Source organism: Oryx dammah, unplaced genomic scaffold (genome assembly GCF_014754425.2).
Source record: "Oryx dammah isolate SB20612 unplaced genomic scaffold, SCBI_Odam_1.1 HiC_scaffold_1, whole genome shotgun sequence".
NCBI lineage: Eukaryota > Metazoa > Chordata > Mammalia > Artiodactyla > Bovidae > Oryx > Oryx dammah.
This window is the reverse complement of record NW_024070185.1, coordinates 16,576,251-16,599,831: the sequence shown is the minus strand read 5'-3', so window position 1 is coordinate 16,599,831 and position 23,581 is coordinate 16,576,251. Positions and strand designations below refer to the sequence as shown.

General features: G+C 45.3%; 2 protein-coding genes across 2 annotated transcripts in view; one reads left to right on the top strand and one right to left on the bottom strand.

Annotated features, from left to right (window-relative positions):
• MOB3B (MOB kinase activator 3B) overlaps positions 1–21,284 on the bottom strand; it is a 224,355-nt gene extending 203,071 nt beyond the window's left edge. Inside the window, exon 1 of the mRNA XM_040237971.1 lies at positions 20,994–21,284. The gene's annotated coding sequence lies outside the window, so the exon portion shown is untranslated. The remainder of the gene's footprint in view (positions 1–20,993) is intronic.
• IFNK (interferon kappa) lies at positions 15,173–16,064 on the top strand. Its single transcript, XM_040237958.1, has one exon. It carries the CDS (start codon positions 15,258–15,260, stop codon positions 16,035–16,037), a length of 780 nt encoding a protein of 259 aa, XP_040093892.1. The 5' UTR covers positions 15,173–15,257; the 3' UTR covers positions 16,038–16,064.
• Positions 21,285–23,581: the final 2,297 nt, after the last annotated feature.

The window sequence follows — 23,581 nt, the reverse complement described above, 5'->3', positions numbered from 1 at the left end:
AGATTACTTTGGGCCGCAGCTCCCAGCTAACCCCCCTATCTTCTCTCCCCTCACTTCCGACCTGTCCTTCAGGTGAAGACACAGGACCTCACTCATGCATAGCGGTCCTGGACACCCTTGCCTCCCACCAGTGAGTGACACACCCTGTCCAATGCTTGTCTGGCCTCATCCACTGTGGCTGTTGCCAATCACAACTCTGGCCATATTCGCCATTGGACTGGCTGTCATGGTCCTCCGGGACTGGCCGCTCACACTTCGACTTTCACTGGCCCTTGCTTACCTTATTATCTGTTCACTACTCCTGGGGTGCTATTCCTTTGGGGCGGCCTGATCTGGCCATAGGTCTCTCACCCTAGCCTGCCTTGAGGACTTTATCCTGACCCTATTCCAGGACTTTGGCTGGCTACCCCATTATTGACTGTGACTCTTTCAGGCAATTTCTGGTCTACACTTACAGGGGACCTTCCTCCTTTTTACAGAATCTCGAATTGACTTCTTCTCTTTTATCACTCTCCTAATATCATAGCTAAACATGCTCTTGCCACTATTCCTCCTGACCGTGATAACACAGGCAAGACAACCTACTCCCTGCCCCGGGGCTGCACCGAATGAGACCACTGGGGAACTGGGTTCACAGCCTACACTTATGTCCACCGAGACTGTTATGCCTCACCCACCCAGCCGTGCTCCCATGGGGGTAAATGGTACTGGATGGCCAGGAGCCTTGGGACTGCCAAATCGAGTTCAGTCTCTAACTGCTATAAAGTTAGGTGCAAAGATCTCTGTTTTACCACGCAAACTCACTACGGAATGACAGACAGGAAGGGGGCCCAGGATCAGAGGCGAAAACAAACCAACATAAGGTCCAACAGGACCTCATAAAGTTGGCAACTGAAGCCTCTGATCCACACCATGAGCCCAACAAACTCCTAGACCAGGTTCATCAGGCGCTCAAACCCTTAGATTTTTCATCCCAAATTTTCACCAGCCTCAGTGACACCTATCAGACCCTGACTGAAACCTCACCAAACCTCTCATGTTGGCTCTGTCTCCCCTTGAGACCCCGACCGTTCCTTGCCTAACCGATCCCCAGGAAATGGGTAGAGGCCCAAAATCTCACTCGAGATGCCACAGAAATAACCTTGCCAATGGGGCCCTTGACCTCTGAGATACTGTACCTACCAGCCAAAGCCTCTTGTGTTCTGGCCAACAACACCTCATTAACCACAGTGGCCTGTGATGGCTCGAGACAAGACCCCCTATCCCCAAACCCTCCAATATGCGGAAAACCCGGGATATTCTTTCTCTGTAATCAAACCACTTTATTACAATGTTTTCCACCCAACTGGACTCAGCCTTGCACCCCAGTCTTCCTTACACCCTATCTGACCATTCTGACACCACAGGCAGTGGAAGACCAGATCCAACCAACCCACCGCCGCCGGAGGGCATTAGCTGCAGCTCCCCTGCTCCTTGGAGGAGGTTTATTCACAGCCTTAGGACTGGGGGCAGGAGGATTGGGATCAGCCATGCACTTTTACTATAAGCTCTCCGCAGACCTCAATCGAGACCTAGACAAGATGGTAGACTCCCTGATGGCATTACAAACCCAAATAACCTCTCTGGCAGCAGTGGCTCTACAAAATCGAAGGGCCCTAGTCCTGCTAACGGCTGAAAAAGGGGGAACCTACCAGTTCCTGAGGGAAGACTGTTGTTTTTTCATTAATGCCTCGGGGATAGTTCAGAACACGGTCCGAGAGCTGAGAGAGAACATCAGACTTAGACAGGCCGAGTCAGGTGGTTCCGATTTCTCGGGATGGTGGGGGTCATCTTGGGCAAGATGGCTTCTCCCACTTCTCAGACCCCTCACAGCCTTGTTCCTCATCCTGTCGATAGGCCCTTGTGTTTTTCAGATCATCCTCCAGAGGGTCAGGGACCTGACCCAGACGGCTACTGGACAGATGTTGATGGTGGCCGCATACTCCAAACTCCCATTCAGAGACCCTGAGGCCCCCTAAAGGTCAACGGGTTCCAGCCACGACCCTCAGCCCCAATGACACCCCAGTCCAGCAGGAAGTAGCCAGAAACAATAACGGCGCCCCTTAGCCTATCAAAAGGGTCAGAATGTAAGGTCGGACCCCGGGGGCCATGATGGGCCGCCCTTCCTCTCCCCTGCTGGCAGGGGAGGTCTCTAATGGAAGGAGCCTCCCAGATCCCGGGGACCAATGACAGCACACTTGGCCAGCTAAAGCCGCCCCACCCCAGCCACATAGAAGGACCTGTCAGCCTGCGATGCCTCGGCCTGGTGACCTATCCGAACCCCCGTCCATCTAGCCTGACCATCCCTTGCAACATGCGTATAAAAGCCACCCGCAACAGTCCGGGCGCTGACTTCCTCGACCTGCCTTGTTCAGGTCCGGGAACCCTGCCCAGCAGAGCTTCGCTTAAAGCCTGTTAGACACTCTTTTCGGGGTCCTGGTCATTTTTACCTAACAGTAATGTCTCTGCTTTTTATGCTATCTAGGTTGGTCATAGCTTTTCTTCCAAGGAGCAAGCGTCTTTTAATTTCATGCCTGCAGTCACCATCTGCAATGATTTTGGAGCCCAAGAAAATAAAGTCTGTCACTGTTGTCACTGTTTCCACTGTTTCCCCATCTGTTTGCCATGAAGTGATGGGACTGGATGCCATGATCTTAGTTTTCTGAATGTTGAGCTTTAAGCCAACTCTTTCAGAATCCTCTTTCACTTTCATCAAGAGGCTCTTTAGTTCCTCTTCACTTTCTGCCGTAAGGGTGGTGTCATCTGCATATCTGAGGTTATTGATATCTCTCCCAGCAATCTTGATTCCAGCTTGTGCTTCATCCAACCCAGTATTTCTCATGATGTACTCTGCATAGAAGTTAAATAAGCAGGGTGACAATATACAGCCTTGACGTACTCATTTCCCGATTTGGAACAAGTCTGTTGTTCCATGCCCAGTTCTAACTGTTGCTTCTTGACGTGCATACAGATTTCTCAAGAGGCAGGTCAGGTGGTCTGGCATTCCCATCTCTTTCAGAATTTTCACAGTTTGTTGTGGTCCACACAGTCAAAATCTTTGGCATAGTCAATAAAGTAGAAGTTGATGTTTTCCTGGAACTCTCTTGCTTTTTCGATGACCCAGCGGATGTTGGCAATTTGATTTCTGGTTCCTCTGCCTTTTCTAAACGCAGCTTGAACATCAGGGAGGTCACAGTTCACGTATTGCTGAAGCCTGGCTTGGAGAATTTTGAGCATTACTTTGCTAGCGTGTGAGATGAGTGCAATTGTGCGGTACTTTGAACGTTCTTTAGCATTACCTTTTCTTTGGGATTGGAAAGGAAACTGACCTTTTCCAGTCCTGTGGCCACTGCTAAGTTTTCCAAATTTGCTGGCATATTGAGTGCAGCACTTTCACAACATCATCTTTTAGGATTTGAAATAGCTCAACTGGAATTCTATCACCTCCACTAGCTTTGTTCGTTGTGATGCTTCCTAAGGCCCACCTGACTTCGAATTCCAGAATGTCTGGCTCTAGGTGAGTGATCACACTATCGTGGTTATCTAGGTCATGAAGATCTTTTTGTGTATATTTTTACTGTGTATTCTTGCCACTTTTTCTTAATATCTTCTGCTTCTGTTAGGTCCATACCATTTCTGTTCTTTATTGTGCTCATCTTTGCATGAAATATTCCCTTGGTATCTCTAATTTTCTTGAAGAGAGCTCAAGTCTTTCCCATTCTATTGTTTTCCTCTATTTCTTGGCATTGATCACTGAGGAAGGCTTTCTTATCTCACCTATTCTTTGGAACTCTGCATTCAGAGGGGTATATCTTTCCTTTTCTCCTTTGCCTTTTGCTTCTCTTCTTTTCTCAGCTATTTGTAAGGCCTCCTCAGACAACCAGTTTGCCTTTTTGCCTTTTGCATTTCTTTTTCTTGGGGATGGTCTTGCTCCCTGTCTCCTGTACAAAGTCACAAACCTCTGTCCATAGTTCTTCAGGTACTCTGTCTATCAGATCTAATCCCTTGAATCTATTCCTCACTTCCACTGTATAATCGTAAGGGATTTGATTTAGGTCATACCTGAATGATCTAGTGTTTTCCCCTTTCTTCAATTTAAGTCTGAATTTGGCAATAAGGAATTCATGATCTGAGCCGCAGTCAGCTCCCAGTCTTGTTTTTGCTGACTGTATAGAGCTTCTCCATCTTTGGCTGCAAAGAATATAATCAATCTGATTTTGGTATTGACCATCTGGTGATGCCCAGGTGTAGAGTCTTCTCTTGTGTTGCTGGAAAAGGGTGTTTGCTACAACCAATGCGTTCTCTTGGCAAAACTCTGTTAGACTTTGACCTGCTTCATTTTGTACTCGAAGGCCAAATTTGCCTGTTACTCCAGGTGTTTCTTGACTCCCTACTTTTGCATTCCAGTCCCCTAGAATGAAAAGGACATCTTTTGGGGGTGTTAGTTCTAGAAGGTCTTGTCTTCATAGAACCATTCAACTTCAGCTTCTTCAGCATTACTGGTTGGGGCATAGACTTGGATTACTGTGATACTGAATAGTTGCCTTGGAAACGAACAGAGATCATTCTGTCGTTTTTGAGACTGCATCCAAGTACTGCATTTCAAACTCTTGCTGACTATGAAAGCTACTCCATTTCTTCTAAGGGATTCTTGTTCACATTAGTAGATATGATGGTCATCTGAGTTAAATTCACCCATTCCTGTCCATTTTAGTTCATTGCTTCCTCAAATGTTCACGTTTACTCTTACCATTTCCTCTTTGTCCACTTCTAATTTGCCTTGATTCATGGACCTAACATTCCAGGTTCCTATGCAACACTGCTCTTTACAGCACTGGAGTTTACTTCCATTACCAGTCACATCCACAACTGGGTGTTGTTTTTGCTTTGGCTCCGTCTCTTCATTCTTTCTGGAGTTATTTCTCCACTGATCTCCAGTAGCATATTGGGCACCTACTGACCTGGGGAGTTCATCTTTCAGTGTTCTGTCTCTTTGCCTTTTCTTACTGTTCATGGGGTTCTCCAGGCAAGAATACTGAAGTGGTTTGCCATTCCCTTCTCCAGTGGACCACGTTTTGTCAGAACTCTCCACCATGACCTGTCCATCTTGGGTGGCCCTACTCAACATGGCTCAAGGCTGATCCATGTGATCAGTTTGGTTAGTTTTCTGTGATTATGGTTTTCATTCTCTCTGACCTCTGATGATTATGGAAGCTTCTTGATGGGAGAGACGGACTGAAGGGGAAACTGGGTCTTGTTCTGATGGGCAGGGCCATGTTCAGTAAATCTTTAATCCAAGAGTCTCTGGCAGAGGCATGGGTTGGGGGCACTGAGTACAGGGTGTGTGCATGGGACCTTTTCAAGGACGTCACCATTATTTTCATTACCTCCACCATAGTTTGGCCTCAGGGCAAACAAGAGGGAGGGAACACAGCCCCGCCCATCAACAGAAATTTGGATAAAAGATTTACTGAAATTGTATTCTTTACTGTCTGAAAATCTGGACACTCTATGAAGACAAACATTCACCTCTTTATCTTTTACACTATCTTGTTTCAGGCATCATATCCTCAAAGAAGAATGAATGGATGGATGGATGAAATTATAGGGAACAGATCATTTTAGCCTTCATTGTTCCCATGGATCTTCCATGAGAAACAGTCTTATCACATTTAGCAGTGAGTATTACTGCCATCTACTAGTGGGAATGGTTATAGGGTAATGCCAATTTCTGCTCCCTTAAGTGCACTATTCCTGGAAATATAAAGTTTTAGCATTGAGGCCATCCATGTATGGGTTCTATTCTTATATAAAAAATATTTGAGTTTACAAAATTAATAGTTCCAAGAGGATGTCTTAACATTTAGTTATCTACAACATTTGGGGCACAAGGCTATCTTCACTTTGAATTTTAAGCTCTCCAAGTTACAAAAAAGCTTTCTCAGAAGAGAAAAAAGTCCCCTTGATGCAGAGTCAAACCACAGGCTGCCGGCTTGAGTTCCCACATCCAGAACTATCGCCCTCAGACGAGTGTGGCAAAGCAAGCCCACAACTTCATAGAAGTCCAACACACACTTCACTTTTGCTGATGGCACTGGGTCAATATGACAAAATAGTCTGTATTCCCAGCTCTGGCTATATGGAAGAGAGTCATGCCTACAGACAGTTTTCCCCAAAGTTCCTCTGTACATATAATAGGAAACACTGAAATGGATCTGGGCAGGGACTCTGGAAATGTCAGGGCAGTTTCTCCACACTGAGTGTTCTGGGAATGCCAACATACATGACTACACTTTTCCACACTTGGAGCCCCGGTGAAGAAAGGCTATCCCAATCCAGAACTCATGAACTCCGTTTCACAGCTCGACAGGAGAAAACTCAACAAGCTGCTGCAGAAAGCTTCAAGAAACTTTGCACTGCCCATGTAACATCCACCTGCACCGAGGGAGGTTACAAGATTCAGCCTTGGGACTTCCCTGGTGGTCCAGTGGTTAGGAATCCGCCTGACAATGCAGGGGGCACGGGTTAGATCCCCGGTCCAGGAAGACTCGACATGCCATGGGGCAACTAAGCTCATGCATCACAACTACTGAGTCTGTGCTCCAGTTCAAGAGAAGCCATGACAAGGAGAAACCCGAGTACCACAACTACAGAGTAGCCCTGGCTCGCTGCAACTAAAGAAAGCCCATGCACAGCAACGAAGACCCAGCACAGCCAAAATTAATTAATGATTAATTTTTGAAAAAAAATTCAGCCTTGCAATACATGTGCTGGAGATGGTGGTGACAGTTACTTCTGTAAGGAAGTTGCTGGGGTCTTTGTCCAGAAAATCCTTACTGCACTCTCTTTCAGAAAGACTGCAGGAAAAACTCCCCCCAGGACTCAGCACCAAGAAGAGCTTTGCTTTGGGACTTCCATGGTAGTCTAGTGGTTAAGATTACGAGCTCCCAGTGCAGGGGATCTAGGTTTGATCCCTAGTCAGGGAACTAAGATCCCCCATGCCATGTGATATGGCCACATAAAAAAAAAAAAAGAAGAGCTTTGCCTCTACTGAGGATTTAGTTTTGCTGCTAGTTTGTTTTATCTCTTGGATACTGTGGTTACTTTGGGTGTGTGTTAGTCACTGAGTCGTGTCTGACTCTTTGCAACCCCACTGACTGTAGCCTGCCAGACTCCTCTGTCCGAGAAATTCTCCAGGCAAGAATACTGGAGTGGGTTGTCATTTCCTTCTCCAGGGGATCTTCCTGACCCAGGGTTCAAACTCGGGTCTCCTGCATTGCAGGCAGATGCTTTACCATCTGAGATATTAGGGAAGCAAGGCATAATTCCGCCTTGCTTCTAGAAAGCCTAGAGACAGATTTGCAATCTTTCTTCCATAACGACACTAGATATTATGACATGCACACTTATGTTCAGACTGCACCTGTCTTCATCTTGTTTTCTTGCTCTTGTTTTCTCTCAACTCTAATTTCTTTAGCTGTTTTTATTCTCCTGTGTTATATATATTTATGTGTGTATGCTCAGTGGCTCAGTTGTATCTGACTCTTTTGTGACCCCGTGGACCGTAGCATGCCAGGCTCCTGTGTCCATGGGATTTCCCAGGCAAGAAAACTGGAGCAGGTTGCCATCTCCTCCTCCAGGGGATCTTCCCAACCCAGGGACAGAACACACATCTCCTGCACTGGCAGGCAGATTCTTTACCACTAAGCTACCTGAGAAACCCATAAATATACTTATAAGCTTCTTCAGATCCTTTTGGGAATGAAATACACACACAGTGGATTTTATACCAAACCTTTAGAACCCCTACATCTTGCAAATATACAACTTGGGCTCAGACAGACCTGGGTTTGAAACCTAATTCTGTGGATTTTCAGATACGTGATATCAGGCAAGTTACCTAATACTTCCAAGTTTCCATTTCCTTCTCTTTAAACTGAGGGTAATAACATCTATTAACTATGACCAACCTAGACAGCATATTAGAAAGCAGAGACATTACTTTGCCAACAAAGGTCCATACAGTCAAAGCTATGGTTTTTCCAGTAGTCATGTATGGATGTGAGAGTTGAGCCATAAAGAAAGCCAAGAACCAAAGAATTGATGCTTTTGCACTGTGGTGTTGAAGAAGACTCTTGAGAGTCCCTTGGACTGCAAGGAGATCCAACCAGTCCACCCTAAAGGAGATCAGTCCTGGGTGTTCATTGGAAGGACTGATGTTGAAGCTGAAGCTCCAATACTTTGGCCACCTGATGTGAAGAACTGACTCATTGCAAAAGACCCTAATGCTGGGAAAGATTGAAGGCAGGAGGAGAAGGTGACAACAGAGGATGAGATGGTTGGACGGCATCACTGACTTGATGCACACGAGTTTGAGCAAGCTCTGGGAGTTGGTGAAGGACAAGGAGACCTGGCATGCTGCAGTCCATGGGGTCGCAGAGTCAGACACGACTGAGCAACTGAACCGAACTGAATAACACCGATTAATATACTGTGTAGTGGCTATGAGAATTAAAGATAATTTACATAAAGAGTTGGTACTTAGTATCTACTATGTAAACAGTATCTTTAGTGTAATTAGTAACTGTGCAGATTGTCACCAAAGAATACCAAAGGCAATGTCTGGAAGACATGAGGACACGAAAACATGGACAACTTCATCTGACTATGGAAGCAGGGACTGGAATGATATGTCTACAAGGCAAGGAACACCGAGGATTTCCTCGAAGCTAGAAGAGGCAAGAGTCTTCCCTTGAAGGTGTGGTGGGAACACGGCCCTAATGACATTTTAATTTTGGACTTCTAGACTCCAGAACTATTAAGGAATAAATTTATATTGTTGTAAGCCACGTTGTTCATGGAAATTTACTACAGCAGTCCTGGGAAACTATCAATACTACATTCTCCAACACTTGTAGCCCCAAGTGGCAGAAGTGAAGTAACCAAGCCAACTTTCAGTCCCATTGACATCTGCCAAGAGCTCATGGATACATATCTGGCTTGTTTCATGAGGGGTATATGCTGGAAGATCACGAGAGAGGAAAAAGAGGAAGGAGAGGCTTTGATTTTAGGCTTAAATGAATGAATTGCCCTCTCTGACTCTACTCCCAAGTACCACTGCAACCTTGGGCAAATCACTTTATCCCTCTAACTCCAAGTCTGTCTCTCAGTGCCCTTCCAACCCTAAATTCTAGGATTTAGTGTCTGTACTTCACAGGTTAGCTAGAGGCAGGAGAGCTGTCAGGAAGAAAAGAGCCCCCTCAGCATGGCACCCCATGGCTCTACTAGCTTATTCTAGACAACACTCCCAAAACCAGGCATTGCTCAGATACTAAAAAAAAAAAAAAAAAAAACCTAAAATTTGGAGCATGTGAATTTTCTGTCAAAGAAAAGTCCACTTAAATTTTTCCATAATAATGCCTTTCTTTGTTCTTTATAAATGTTAGGAAATCTTATGACCACATGCAAGCTGACAGGAATTTTAAAAAGACACCACCCTTCTTTCTGCCATGGCAATTCCTTTTAAAATTTTCATCCAAGACAAAAGGACATCTCTGTCTATCTCTCACTCCACTCTCGCTGATTTTCCAAACCACAGGCATATTTGGATATGGTCTGGGGTGAAATCCACATCTATTCAGTGGGTAAAAGAGAGGGTTATTCTGGGAGGTTACCTCTTCTCATCTGAAATGCTTAGCACCAACTCAAAAGTGAAAGCCCCATTAGTGTTAAAATGAACCAAGAGCAACAAGAGTAGAACAAGGATTCGGATGGAAGCTGTTCTGATGAACCCCAAACTGGGTAGGTTTTACCGATGGTGCATATTTATTTATGTACATACTTGTTTCACCAGGTGAAGTGTCTTTTCATCAGGGATCCTTTTCTAAAAGCTCCAGGTAGCCCTGTGGAGGAAGTTACTGTATGCATCATTTGAAGTTGGGCTGTGAAAAAGAGACAGCGGGAAGTCTGTCTGCTCAGCCTCCCTAAGGGTGATATGGTAAAGTGATCGTCACTTTACCATATCACGATACAGAGAAGTGACAACATGCAGGGGAGGGGGAAGTCCTGATTTTGGAACCACTTAGCAGTTTCTTCAGCACAAGTTAACACCCAAACTTAAGAAGCAGAAAAACGTCACCTGGCAGGCTTCTATTCAACAAACATTGATGTCTTTATTGAAGAAGTACTATGCATTCAAAACTGAATAAGAGATATGTCTTGCCTGGAGGCAAAGATGTATGAGTCAACCAAATAACACAGAACTATGTGATACTATCTGCATGGAGGTATGTTGGTGTTTATGACCTAACCAGCCCCGGGGAATCCCAAAGACAAAGCAATGGAAGGAGGGGATGCCGAATGAATGCTTCGGCTGCCATCTACCATTCTGTGAACTTCTCAAAACTCCCCAGCACCTGACTTTGCCCGCTCCATGTCTATACACCAGAACTAAAACCAACAAATAACTTCCCTGTCACTGAGAGACACGGCTTCATTATCTTCCCTCGGTCATCCAACAAATAATTACTGAGTACTTAGTATGGGCAGGGTGCTGTGAAAGGCACTGGGCCTGTCTGATCCAGGTCTGGTGAGCCATTTTACCCTGAGCTTCATATTCACTAAGGATTTATAACAACACAGATTTAAAAAATCATATCATATCCAAATGATATCAAATATACAGTCACAGAGATACAAGTTCCAGGCTTAAATTTCAAGGCATATCACAATCTTTATAATCCTGTTATGATAATTTTCAAAATATAAGTGCAAGTCTCCCTACTCCCATGCTATAGATCTGCAAGGAAGTGGTCCAGGTGTCTCTGCGTGTCTGTGGGCCCTGCAGCCATTCAGGAATGAGCAGCGGACAAGCCAGCTGTTGGACGTGTGCTCACAGAACTTAGTGTTTGGTGGGGAGACGAGATATCCACCAAGGACCTACCACACTGATAACTGTGGTTACTGCAGGGAGAGAGACTCGATGGGGAGCGGAGCTGGCAAGCCAGCTTTCACTTTATCTGAAGTGTTTCAATGTTTACCATATGAACACATCCACCTATTACTTGTGGAGTCACTGTAAGTTTCTATATCAGGTAAATCATCAAGAAAAGAACAAGGAAGAAAGGACCAGGCAAGAGGTGGCCCCCTGTGTGGGAGGCAGTGGAGATGGGGGAAACACCAAGTTGTCACAGCGTCAGGGATGGTCTGGGCTAAACCAGTTCCACATGACTTTGTGGTAGCCATGGTCTGCACGCCACGTGGAAAGCAGTGCTAGGCATGGATACAACAAGGCTTCCCATCTTCGAGCTCCCTACTGGGCTCAATCACCTAGTGACCCCACAAACGCAATGACAAACTTACATGCACTGAGTAACATAACATGTATATGATCAACATGTTAGGCTCACTCTGGTTCAAAACTTGCCTTTTCCTGGAGCGCTATCAGTCTTACTGTACGAAGCCAAATGCCCGTGAGTGAGTCATGGCTATCTCGTCTAGACCGAGATGTCTCATTTTCACTTTGTCAAATTGTGTCTCACCCATTACCAGTAACCATGTCATCCCCATGTCAAATTCACACAGTTCCACTGCAAACAGGACAGCCCTGATAATCACCTTTCCCCCGATCTAGAGAAATGAGAGCAGATATCCTGGAACGATGTGTGCTAAGTCACTTCAGATCTGTCCAACTCTTTGAGACCCCATGGACTGCAGCCCACCAGGCTCCTCTGTCCTTGAGATTCTCCAACCAAGAACACTGGAGTGGGTTGCCATGCCCTCCTCCAGGGGATCTTCCCCACCCAGGAATCAAATGTGCATTTCTTATGTCTTCTGCATTGGCAGGTCGGTTCTTTACCACTAGCTCCAAACTAGGAAGCCCTATGGAACAATGTTAGCATGTGAACACATAGCCCACAGTGACAGACTGGGCAGTTGTGGCTCGCAAATTATGGAATAAAAACATTTCCTTACACTGTCATTCTTTCTGACTTTCTCATTGTATTTTGAGATGGAGTCAGATGGCATGGCTTTTACAGAAGAGAGGCATGACCAACACTGATCATCCAATAACGCTTCTGATCATGACAAGTATGTGTGACTGTGTGTGTGTACTGTTTTGTCTTTGTATGGCAGGCACCCTCTTCGGAGTGTGCACAGGTGTCAGGGAGGGGTGCACAAGTGAAACCAGAGCAGAGAAACACAATCGAATGCCCCTGGGCATGAGGTGGACAGCTAGCTAGCAGAGGAAAAGTTTCCTGTAGAGGCCTTCGTGACTGAGTTGGGCTTCTCTGGTGGCTCAGATGGTAAAGAGATTGCCTGCAGCATGGGAGACTCTGGTTCAATCCCTGGGTCAGGAAGATTACTTGAAGAAGGAAATGGCAACCCACTCCAGTATTCCTGCCTGGAAAATCCTATGGACAGAGGAGCCTGGCAGGCTACAGCCCATGGGGTTGCAAAGAGTTGGACATGACTGAGCCACTTCACTTCACTTCTGCTCTAAGAGGTCAGTGGGGCTGGCATGGAATATAGGCTTGCCAGATAAAATATAGGACATCCAGTTAAATTTAAATTTTAGATAAATAATGAAGGGTTTTTAGGACAGGAACATCCCAAATACTGCATGGGTCTTCTGTACTTTCATTTGTTAAGTCAGGCAATTCTAATGGTGGAAGAGGTACACAACATGCCTGTCAATCACCTTTCCTTTCTTGTTGTGAATATCGTCAACATCACCAGCACGTGAGGAACGAGGTGCATGCTAGAACAAAGACTTCCTGCACCCAAAACACTCAGAACACGCTTGCTTCTTCAACCACGGACTCCTTGAGCTCATGGACTTATCTTACCCATCCTTCTTCAAGAGCTAGCCCAGTGACTGGCATGTAGTATGTGCTAAAAATATGGTTTTGAATAAATGAGGATAAAATGTGGAATGACAATAAAGGGAAGAAATTTGAGGAGGTAAGGGGGATAAGATGACAAAACTGTCCCTGACAGAAAATACAGGGACCTTCAAGGTGGTGGACAATAGCCAAATTGCCAGCCATCTCCATCACCCACTGGCAGAACCTATTAGCATAGAAGTTCAACTGAACAAACTCTTAGCTTGGTTAGTACAATGAAACTGTCTCAAAGCAGCAGGAACTATGCTAAGTTCCCTGAGTGGGTAGAGGTGGAGGGACACAAAACTGGGAGTTCAGCACTCATACAATTATTTACTTTAAAAAGCCAAAATGAAGGAGGACAAAGCACTGTAAAAGCCCCAAAGACGAACAAGCAGTTCTGACTGAGACAATTCAAGAAGCTTTAGGAATAAGAAGTAGTGTGAGGTATGGAAGGAGGTCTGGCCTTCAGAAGACATTGGCATTTTATAAACATATATTTATTGTTATGCATACATACACACAGAGTTTATAAATGCATAGTTCATACTTCTTATTTTTCTTACTGTTTGTAGCATACATACGTCTAGATTTTTTTCTCTGCACATATATGCATGTGTTTATATTTAACAGACTCTATATACTACCATGTAAACTTGCTTTAAGCTGCAATGCTTGTCCATCCAAGTAATCAAGTATAATCCCACAGCATAATTTTGAATGCTTGCACAGACATTTTCTACTGATGATTTACTTAACCAAGTACCTACTGCTGAACATTTTAATTGTTTTCAGTTTTTTGCTATGATGAACTTCCTGACAGGTAAGTCCTTAGAGACATCCATCATTATTTCTTAGAGATAAACTCCTAGAGGGAGAATTCTGAGCCAAAGATCATGTACATTTTTAAGGCTTTTGATATATATCACCATTTTGCTCTCCAAGAAGTCTGTGTCAGTTTATAATCCTATATAAAAGGTCTCAATTTCCAGATTATTTTTCTAAGTTAGTCATCCCACAAAATATCTCTGCAAAATCAGAGTTTATACAGAGAGAGCATATAAAGTAACATATGTAGTAGGTTTTCTTCTCAAAATAAATCAGTCCAAAAAGCCAGGATTTTAAGAAATCTCACTTGTCTACAATTAGTCCTTGGTGCAGCCAATTAATTTAGACATGAACATTTTAAGCCAAATTTCCAGTCAAAGTCTGCCATGCTTGAGGAACTGTGGTTGCTCACCATTGTAAAATGACTTTATTAAAAATTAATGCATTTCTATTTTTTTAAGGTGGTAATTAAAACTAGCCTTCTTTAACGGCATCCCATTTCAGGTTCCTGGAGGAAAAAAATCCATTTTCTTTGACCATAACAGAAGAAGCTTACCTGGTCAAAGAAAGTGAAAATCATAAATGGTGGACAGCCATCATTACCCCAGGAATATTGGTCCAGGTGTGAATTAGTTTGGCTAAAGTGAGTGATCACCTACTAGCATACCTCCTCAAAAACAAATAAGAACAAAAAATCTTTATAGCACACAGAGCTTCTCAGCAAGAAAGAAAATTAAACTAAAGTTTTAAAATACTGCTAAAGCACATCTAAAAGTTTAGATACTATAAGAGAAGTTAATGAGGCAGAAAAATATTCCCCAGTATACAAGCCCCTGGAGGATTTCTAAGAAAGAGATCAGAGGCATACAAAATGCTAGGTGGGGATGGTAAGTGCTGGTTCAGGTTTCACTACAGGAAAGGAAAGTTGGAGAGTTCCAACATTTTCTAGTGGCAATACAAAACTAAGCTGGTCCAGTCTTCTATGCGGTAAGTGCCATACTCAATGATCCACACTGTTTTTCATCTTTCTTGAGACACAAAAAACTCAAATAGAAGAGAAAATATCCAAATATAGAAGCTTAACAAGACTGGAAAAAAACCTCAACCATGTTATGTTCTAGTGGCCTTGCATCAAATAATCATAGTCATTTGGTCAACATCTACGATTAACTCCGTGAAAGAAGAGGTTTGGTTATAGGGCCAGGTACAAAAAAATATTTTCTTGGAGGATCACTCTCTCTTATGTAACAGCATTGGGTGAGCAAGTGTATAGAATCATAGCTTTCAGGGCTTTCTGAAACAGTCTGCATCTGTCTCGTGCTGACAATTGTATCGTACTGGGATGGGTCATCCAGCCATCGATGATAACACAATCATAATGCTCTGCTCACTTTTCTCAAAAAAAAAAAAAAAAAAGACAGCACTTCCAAAGTCAGCGTAGTCACCCCAAATCTAAAAAGCCTCACAGGCAAAGAAGCTGAAATGCTGAGTATCATAAAATGATTAATGCAAAAACTCCTCCCCACTGAAAATACCCAGGTGTATAAAAGGGACACGAAGGAATACTTGAGACCTAAAACCTCATTGTCAACCTCTGAGTCTTGTGGATTTTTCACCTCCATGGGTGAGGGGGACAAAATGATCACAAAGCCTGATGGGATTCGAAAGTGCGTGTGGCTGGCGTGCCTCATGGGTCTGTTCATCACTGGCATCCTCTCTCTGGACTGTAACTCGCTGAATGTTCACCTGAGGAGAGTCACCTGGCAGAATCTGCGACTTCTGAGCAGGATGAGCAATTCATTTCCTATACAGTGTCTACAAGAAAGAAAAGCTTTTGAGTTGCCCCAAGAGATCCTCTCATACACCCAGCCTCTGACGAGGAGCATCAAGGAGGCCTTCTATGAAATGACCAGACAGGCCTTCCACATCTTCACTCAAGACACCTTCCACTCCACTTGGGAAGGGAAACAGTTGAGACAAATCCAGATCGGACTTGATCACCAGCTGCGGTACCTGGAGCAATGCTTGGAAGAAGAGGAGGAGGAAAATGAAGACACAAGAGAGAGGGAAGAGCCTCTCTCAGCCAGAGAGGAGACTCTCAGGAGACCCTCAGGAGCTCCGGTCCTCCAGCCGAGCAACCTAGAACTGAGGAGATATTTCAACAGGATAGACAGGTTCCTCAAAGATAAGAAACACAGTCACTGTGCCTGGGAGATTGTCCGAGTAGAAATCAGAAGATGCTTCTACTTCTTTCAGAAACTCACAGCACTACTCAGGAGGAGATAAGGTATTAATGTATTCTAAGAATTAAAATTCTGTTTCTCCCAAAATCTTGTTTTCCTTCTCGTCCTCCTTCATCTCCTTTTTAAGGCTTGTTGTGCCGTCTCATGGCTCCCCTCGACCGGATTATTGGTAATGTGGGTAATGGTCATTTTTTTCTGAAGTTTGGCCTTGCAGCATCGGCCACATTCACCTCTCTAAACAAGGTGATGCCTACCACCCCCTGGGTGATCAAGAGTCTTGTTAGGAAGTCCTGAAGACAGTTTTAGAGGAGGACTTGCCCTCCCATCTTTTATTCTCTGTTCCTCTTCCCTTTTGCTCTTTTGTACTTGCTTAGCTTTGTTGCTTTTGAACTCCTTAAACCAATGGCAAGAGGACATGGCTCAGAGAATACTGCAAAATCTAACACCTCAGTGACTTAACTCTCTTGCTGCCAAGATTGTTTATTCTAGGAAAGTTCAGCACATTACAAGAGCCTGTACAAGATCCCATAGAGTTAAAACCTTTCCTGTCTCCCTACTCTAAAAAAAAAGAAAACGGAAATTTTGGACCCATTTGCTTCTCAGCCTGGTTTGGTTAAAATGATAGAAAGTTTGCGGGTTGGTATTTTATTACTGTAAGAGAGTGAAGATCCATAATGATATTAGATGGTTTAATGAGATGACCATTAAAGTTTCATTCAACCTTTAAAAGCTTATGATTCTAATACAAAGAGCACTGTTCATTCCCAATACATATTATGTGATTTTGACACTTAAAAGCATGGAAAATTCTGCAGAGAAGTTTAATATCTGTCTTTTTTTGTTTGTTTTGTACCTGAAATGAAATACCTAAGGTGAGACTATGAAAGAATTTCACACTGGACTCTTCCCAACTAGAAGGCCACTTTCTGCTTGTTAAATAAACTAATCTTCTTACTCATACATGACATTTTAATATACTTTATCTTTTTGAAAGTTATTTTGTACCTAGATTACGCAGATTATTTACTTAAATTTTCCTGTGTGGTCCTTCATCTGTATTAATTCACCTTCTAGGTGAAATTAATTTTCTCTACCTTTCTCTCTCCCTTCTACCCCGTTTCAGAATCATCTACCTTCAAGCAAGAATTAACAGAGAGATTGTGGCTACCCAAATGCATCACAGAGAGTATCCAGTTCAACTCTTGGAAGGCCTTTACTTGCTATTGTTTTCACAGCATGCTGCTAAACGGTGTAGACTCAAGATTCATCCGAAGTTGAATAGTTAGATAGTTAAACTCCAACATAGTTGTATTGAGAAAGTATTAAAATAAAACTCAGTTCAAAAGATAGAAGAAACATGTATAAGAACAAGAACTAATTGTGGATCACAGTATACTGGTTTACCAGTAGAAGGATCAGACAATAAAACAAGTTCATATCATTCATTTAGTAACAATAACTCATCAGTAAGTGTTGTAAATTTTTAAAAAGCATTATAAGCTATAAAGGAATTGGGACATGCCAGCTACAAAGCAGAAAGTATACATTTGATATTTTCCATGAATTTCCCTAATAATGCCTTTTCATGATCTCCTTAATGATTCTCCTGGGACCATGTCAGTTACTTTAGCAATTGATGGTTGCAGTCTTGTCAAATGTTTGCAATAATGCAGAAGGAAAGAAAATCAGCACTTCTAGTCAATAAAGCTTGTCTGATTGTACCAGCAGGGGCAGAAGTCACAATGGGATGCTTTTATTAAGAGCACCACTAGTCAGAAAAAGGAGAATATTCTCACTGAAAAATAGGTAAGGACACAAACTGGTAACATCACAAGAAATACTAACAGACAATATGAAAAATGTTTATTCTCATTTGTGATTAGAGAAATGTAAAAGAAGGTAAAAGATACTGCCCTCTCATCAGTCTGGTAGAGATTAAAAAAAAAAAAAAGAGTGATAACGTAGAGTATCAGTGGGGTGCAGGGTACAGAAGAAAAAAATCCTATGTATTGATAGGGAAATGGTAACTGGCACAAGTTTCCTATAGAACAATATAGCAATCTTAAATGTCATTAAAAAAAAAAAAAAAGTACATTAACCCCTTAGACCTAGTTATCCTATCTCCAGAAATCCATGTAAGCAATTGGATAAGATTGTTCAATGGAGCCTTATTTATAATATCCCCCCTCCTTCTGTTTTAATTTTCACCTCTGTATTTTTTTTTTTTCAATGCTGGGGAGGGTCTTCTTCTAATTCTAAAATTAAAGAAGTCATACAAGCTTATCCCTCACTATAATTACCCTGTTTTCTTTACTGGAGTAGACTGGGACAGACATTGCCCTTTCACTTTGTTAATGATGCTTTTAGACACTTCTCGAGCAACTCAGGTGCTTCCTGCTTTTCTAGTGTTGCTGCTGCTAAATTTCAAAGGAATCCTTCCTTGGGGATCATTTTCATAATGCAGTATTTGTAAAGTGCCTTCTGGTGCTTCTAACATTTTGCTTTCTTTCTTCTGTGGGTCCCACTGGTAACATCCAGAAATTACTGGAGAATGTGTTGTGTGTGTCCTCTCTGCAGACTTCGTCTCCTTTGTTCTTCTTTATTAAATGGAAGCTCAAAAGTTCCCACTCTGGTAGAGCAAACTCCCGTAGCTGTGCAGAGGCACGGTGTCTACTTAAAACCTTCCAGTGAGCACAAGGTCACAGGTGTTCATACAGAAGCTTCCTCCCTCCCCTGGCTTGGGGCACAGATCAAAAAGTGAAGGATTAAAAAAAAAAAAAAGAGCCTCCCTGAGCCTTCCTGGGACAGGCACTGACTGCATGTCAGACAGAAAAAGCTAACACTAGTATATGTAAGGCTATGTGCAGGTATACATTCCAACAGGTGTATAGACACAGTCTCCCCTCACCAGCTAAGCAACTCTGGGAGCACCATCTGGGGACCCTGCCCTCTGAAACTGGCTACTACGTTTTTGCCCAAATTCTATTCCCCCATCCTCCGAGGCATAGTTGATTTACAATATTATATTAGTTTCAGGTGTAAGTCCTAGGTCTTTAATAATCCTCAGTCACTAAGAATAAGCACCATGTGTAAGCACACAACTTGATAGGAAAGGCAGAGTAATAATAGGGTCGTTATAACCTCACCGGCGCGCTCACAGGGGACTTCAGTCCCCAGACACAGATTCGCAGGGACTGGGAAAGGTCTACACAGTCAGTGCTGGGTCCTCCAGGTCTGCTCTTACCAAATGCAGAGAGGGTTCCCGGGCTTTAAACTGGAGCGCTGTGCGAAGTCAGGACCCCAGGTTCATCCTGGAGGGAGCCACTTCACTCCTATTTCTAAGCCAAGTCTCGAGGCTTCCTAGGTTATTTCTACATCTCCATTAGTGAGTGGCTCGGCGATATAGAATCCGCCTGCAACGCAGGAGACTCAGGAGACCCGAGTTACAGAAGGGGACCCTTGCCGACATGGACGGGGAAGATCCTCTGAAGAAGGAAATGTCAACCCATTCCAGTGTTCTTGCCTGGGAAATTCCATGGACAGAGGAGCCTGGCGGACTACGGTCCACGGGGTCGCAAAAGAGTCGGACACAACTGAGCACAGCACTGCACACACGCCCTCCTTAAGGAGGGCGACTCGCCTGCCCTTCGGCGCTTGGCAACAGAGCCTCAGACTTAGCTGTTTGCCTATCAGACTTGCCCTGATCCCGTCCCACCGCCTGGCAACGGGCCAACCACACGCCTTTAGGCGGAGATTGGAATCCACTGGAACTCACAGGAAAGGGGCACCCGGGATTGGGGCAGCACGTCGCTTCCACTCTCTCCCGCGAGCGGCACCTTCTGGATCTGCGCTCCGCCGCGCGCTAGGGATGAGATCTGAGAAATGCGCCCGGGGCCACAGGCAGCGGAGGAGGCGGGGAAGGAACAACTTTCCCTCCGCCCTCTCACCGCAAGGCTCGGGAGGGGCGGCCCCACAGGGGTCGGGCTCCTCGCCTTCCCCAGGCAGGCTCCCGGGCGCAAGCTGGCCGGGAGGCTGGCGTAGGGGGGCGGGGGAGGAGGACGAGAGGGGCTTCCTTGTCTCCCGAGCCCCGCCAGATGTTAGAAAGGCGAACAATAGGGGAAACGCCGAGAAACAAAAGGCCATTCGCCTGGATCTCCATCGGCTCTGTCGCGTGGTCCCTGCGGGGCGGACGTCTGGGAGGGGTCAGGGAGGTGGGTGAGGGGGGGATCGTGAGAAGTCTGGGGTGTCGGTTTGGTACTTACTTGCCAGGCGCCGGGGGTCGGCCCTATATCCTTCCAGAGGGGTCCAAAGGCAGGGAGGAGCAATCAGGAAAGTTGAAGGGTTTTTCACCTTCCTGAGTGCAGGGAAAGGGAGGGGCTGGGATTCCAGATGTTTGACAGTTGTTGGCCCAGGGGTTCCGAAGGATTTGTACGCCCTTTACACACCCTCCCCCTCCGCGAAGCAGCAGCAGTCCCCGGGGCGACCCGGCCGACGCAGCGGAGTTTCCCCTTCGCAGTCCCGAGCCGAGCCTCCGCCTTCAATACCAAGACGCCCTAAACGTGGTCCCCCTGCCCGGGCGCACTTTGGTAAAAGTTTGTCTTCCCGCCACCCACAGTCCAGCATGCACTCTGCAATCATCTGCGATCCGGGATGGATTCGGGGACAGAGTCGTACCCGCGCCCTCCTCCCCAAGAGAAGAACGATTTCACTGATAGACCTTTAAAAATCAAGGCCCCGGAGCCCGGGAGGACTCTCGTTCCAACCCGGGAAGGGAGCGGGAGGAGGCTGCCAGAAGCCAAGACGCGGGCAGGGGTCTGAGGCCGATTCCAGCCCCGGAAGCAGGCGGAGGGCGGGCGGGGAAACAGGGTCCGCCGCCTCCCGCCCTCCTGTTGCACTCGCCCCAGGTGTGCCCCGCATCTCTAAACCGCCCGGGCGCGACTCGGCGCGAGCGGCTGCGAGCTGCGCCACCTCCCCTCGCTCGGGGCGAGTTCTCACTCACCGTGGGGTTTTACCTTCAGCCCCGGGGCCCTGTCGGCGGCCCGCGCCCGGGCAGCTGCTGGCGGCGCGAGAGGAAGACGGTGAGCTCGGAGCAGGAGGGGCGACGCTCGCGGATCCAGTGAGGGGCTCCCAGGCCAGCGCGCGCGGTCTCAGCAAGCGCGCGGGCGAGCGAGCAACCGGGCTCCAGCAGCCGCCGCCGCCGCTCCAGAGCAGCCCCCACCGGCACCCGGAGCGCGGCTCCCTTGCGAGCGCGCGAGCGGAGCGGGGACCCCCTGGCGGCCGCCTTCGGAATGGCAGCTCCCTTGGGAAGGGACGGCAGGTCGCCTTAGGGTCATCTTCCCTCCGGAAAGAGGTGGGGAATGGACCGTCTGAGCGGGGCTCCCAGCCTTGTGGAAAAAACATTGACCCTTTGGCCAGGGCGAGGAGGAAGCTATCAGATCAGAAAGGATGCGTTCTGGATCCACCATGGTCACATCCAAAGCACCTAGAGAGGGGGAAATTGCTTACCTTCTCCAAGGTTTTTTGACTTGAAAAATGCTATGGACTGCCGGACAGAGAATAGCAGTAATCATTGGAAACTACTTCAAGATTCTAGCAAATTCACTAGAATAAGCTGAGTAATGAAATGAGCATGGACCTTGAATCTCAACCCACAGCCTGCCCCTTTCTCTTTGTGTGATATTGGTCTATGACCTCTAAACCTCAGTATTCTCTGTAAATTGGGAAGAGCAGCGTCTACCTGCAGGGGTGGTACTAAAGGATAAACTAAACATAGAAAGTATTTTTTGTTCACAGTAGAAGTCATGATATATAAGCCTCCTGAGGCAGAAAAAAAATGTCTTCCATATCTTTTTATTCCTCGTATAATAGCATCTTCGTCCACATTGACTGTGAAGTATACCAAATGACTAGGTATTACATTTTATAATTCTCAGTACACACTTTAAAGAAGTTTGGAAATATATTAAGTAGAAACTAGACTACACAGAGAAACATCTCTCCCCCAGAAGCGATTTCCACAACCACCAAGTGAGAACCTCTAAACACACACTCATCCTTTGCAATATCGTCTGGTATTATAAGAAATATTTAATAGTCATGGTCTAATGATATCAACCCTGAATTAAAGGATTCCACTGAATTTGTGTCATTTGGCAATGCAAAGATATTGAAGACTGTGAATATAAAACTCAAACTCGAGAAGAAAAAATGGTCGGACACTAAAACCCATCCAACTAAGAAATGTTTTGAGTCACTGTTGACTCATGCAATCTCATTTCTAAGCTGTCTCAAACCTCATTCACTTCTTTAAAGCTCCTTTTGTCCTTTGGCCTCATGGCAATCAACTCTTCTTCCTCATCCAGAACAATTAGGGTGAAAGTGTCTCTTAATTACTCTAGTTTACCTTTAGTAGTCGTCCTTCTGTTTCACTCCTTTTCCCAAATTGGGAAAAGCCTGTTGCCTGCCCTAGAATTCTCATTACAGAGTTTTTCTGTTCTGTCAAGAAGAGAGGAAAAATAAGTTTTTCTGTCTCAGAAACTAAAGAAGAACATCAAGAGCCAACTTCTGCCCTCGAACAAAGGGCTCAAGCTCCAGGGCACAGACGGGCAGAGTATGCGTAGGGCAAAGAAAACATTGGATTCTAATCAATAGCACTGATGGAACTGTCTCTGCCTCTCTGCTTGGGTTTCAGCCTCACCTCATCCCACTTCCTCCCCTTAGTGGCCCCTTCAATGGGGAGCAACAGTGAAGCTGGTGGGGGCGGGGGGAGCCTTCATTATTTCCTGGCTAACTTTCACCAGTGAGTGGGGTCAGTATGATGAATCACGTCCCATCTTTCTGATCCAGCTTCCCTGCCTGTGAGCTGCTGACTGGAAGAGGATGGCGCAACCTTCAGAATCTGCTCTGAAAGGCCAGCATTTTAAATCCAAGCCCTCCTTGGTCCAGTTTCTTACTCTACTCAGGCAACTGAAAGGAAATACTATAGACTGGGTAGCTGATAAACAGAAATGACTTCTCACAGTTCTAGAGGCTGGGATGTCCAAGAGGAGCGCACTGGCAGATTCGGTGTTTGAGGATGGCCCATTTCCTCACTGACATCTTTTCTCTGTGTCCTCACATGGCAGAAGGGGCAAGGAAGCTTTCTCAGGCCTCTTTGTTGTTTTTTGTTGTTGTTTTTATAAATAATTTAATTTTTGCTGCACACAGGCTTTCTCTAGTTGTGGCAAGTAGGGGGCTACTTTTCGTTATCGTGCACAGACTCTTTATTTGGTGGTCTCTCTTTTGCAGAACTCAGGCCGAAGGCTCCAGACGTCAGTAGTTATGGCACATGGGCTCAGCAGTTGCAACCCCCAGGCTCTAGAGCACAGGTTCAGTAGTTGTGGTGTATGCTCTGAGGCACGTGGAATCTTCCTAGAACAGGAATTGAACCTATGTCTCCTACACTGGCAGGCAGATTCTTATCCACTGAACCACCATGGAAGTCCTCTCAGGCCTCTTTGATAAGGGCACTAATTCTATTCACAAGGGTCCCTGCCCTTGTGACCAAGTTCAGTTCAGTTCAGTCACTCAGTTGTGTCCGACTCTTTG

Bases quoted from the DNA above. Each gene is read 5' to 3' on its own strand.
- IFNK (XM_040237958.1), top strand. From the start codon at position 15,258: ATGCAAAAACTCCTCCCCACTGAAAATACCCAGGTGTATAAAAGGGAC.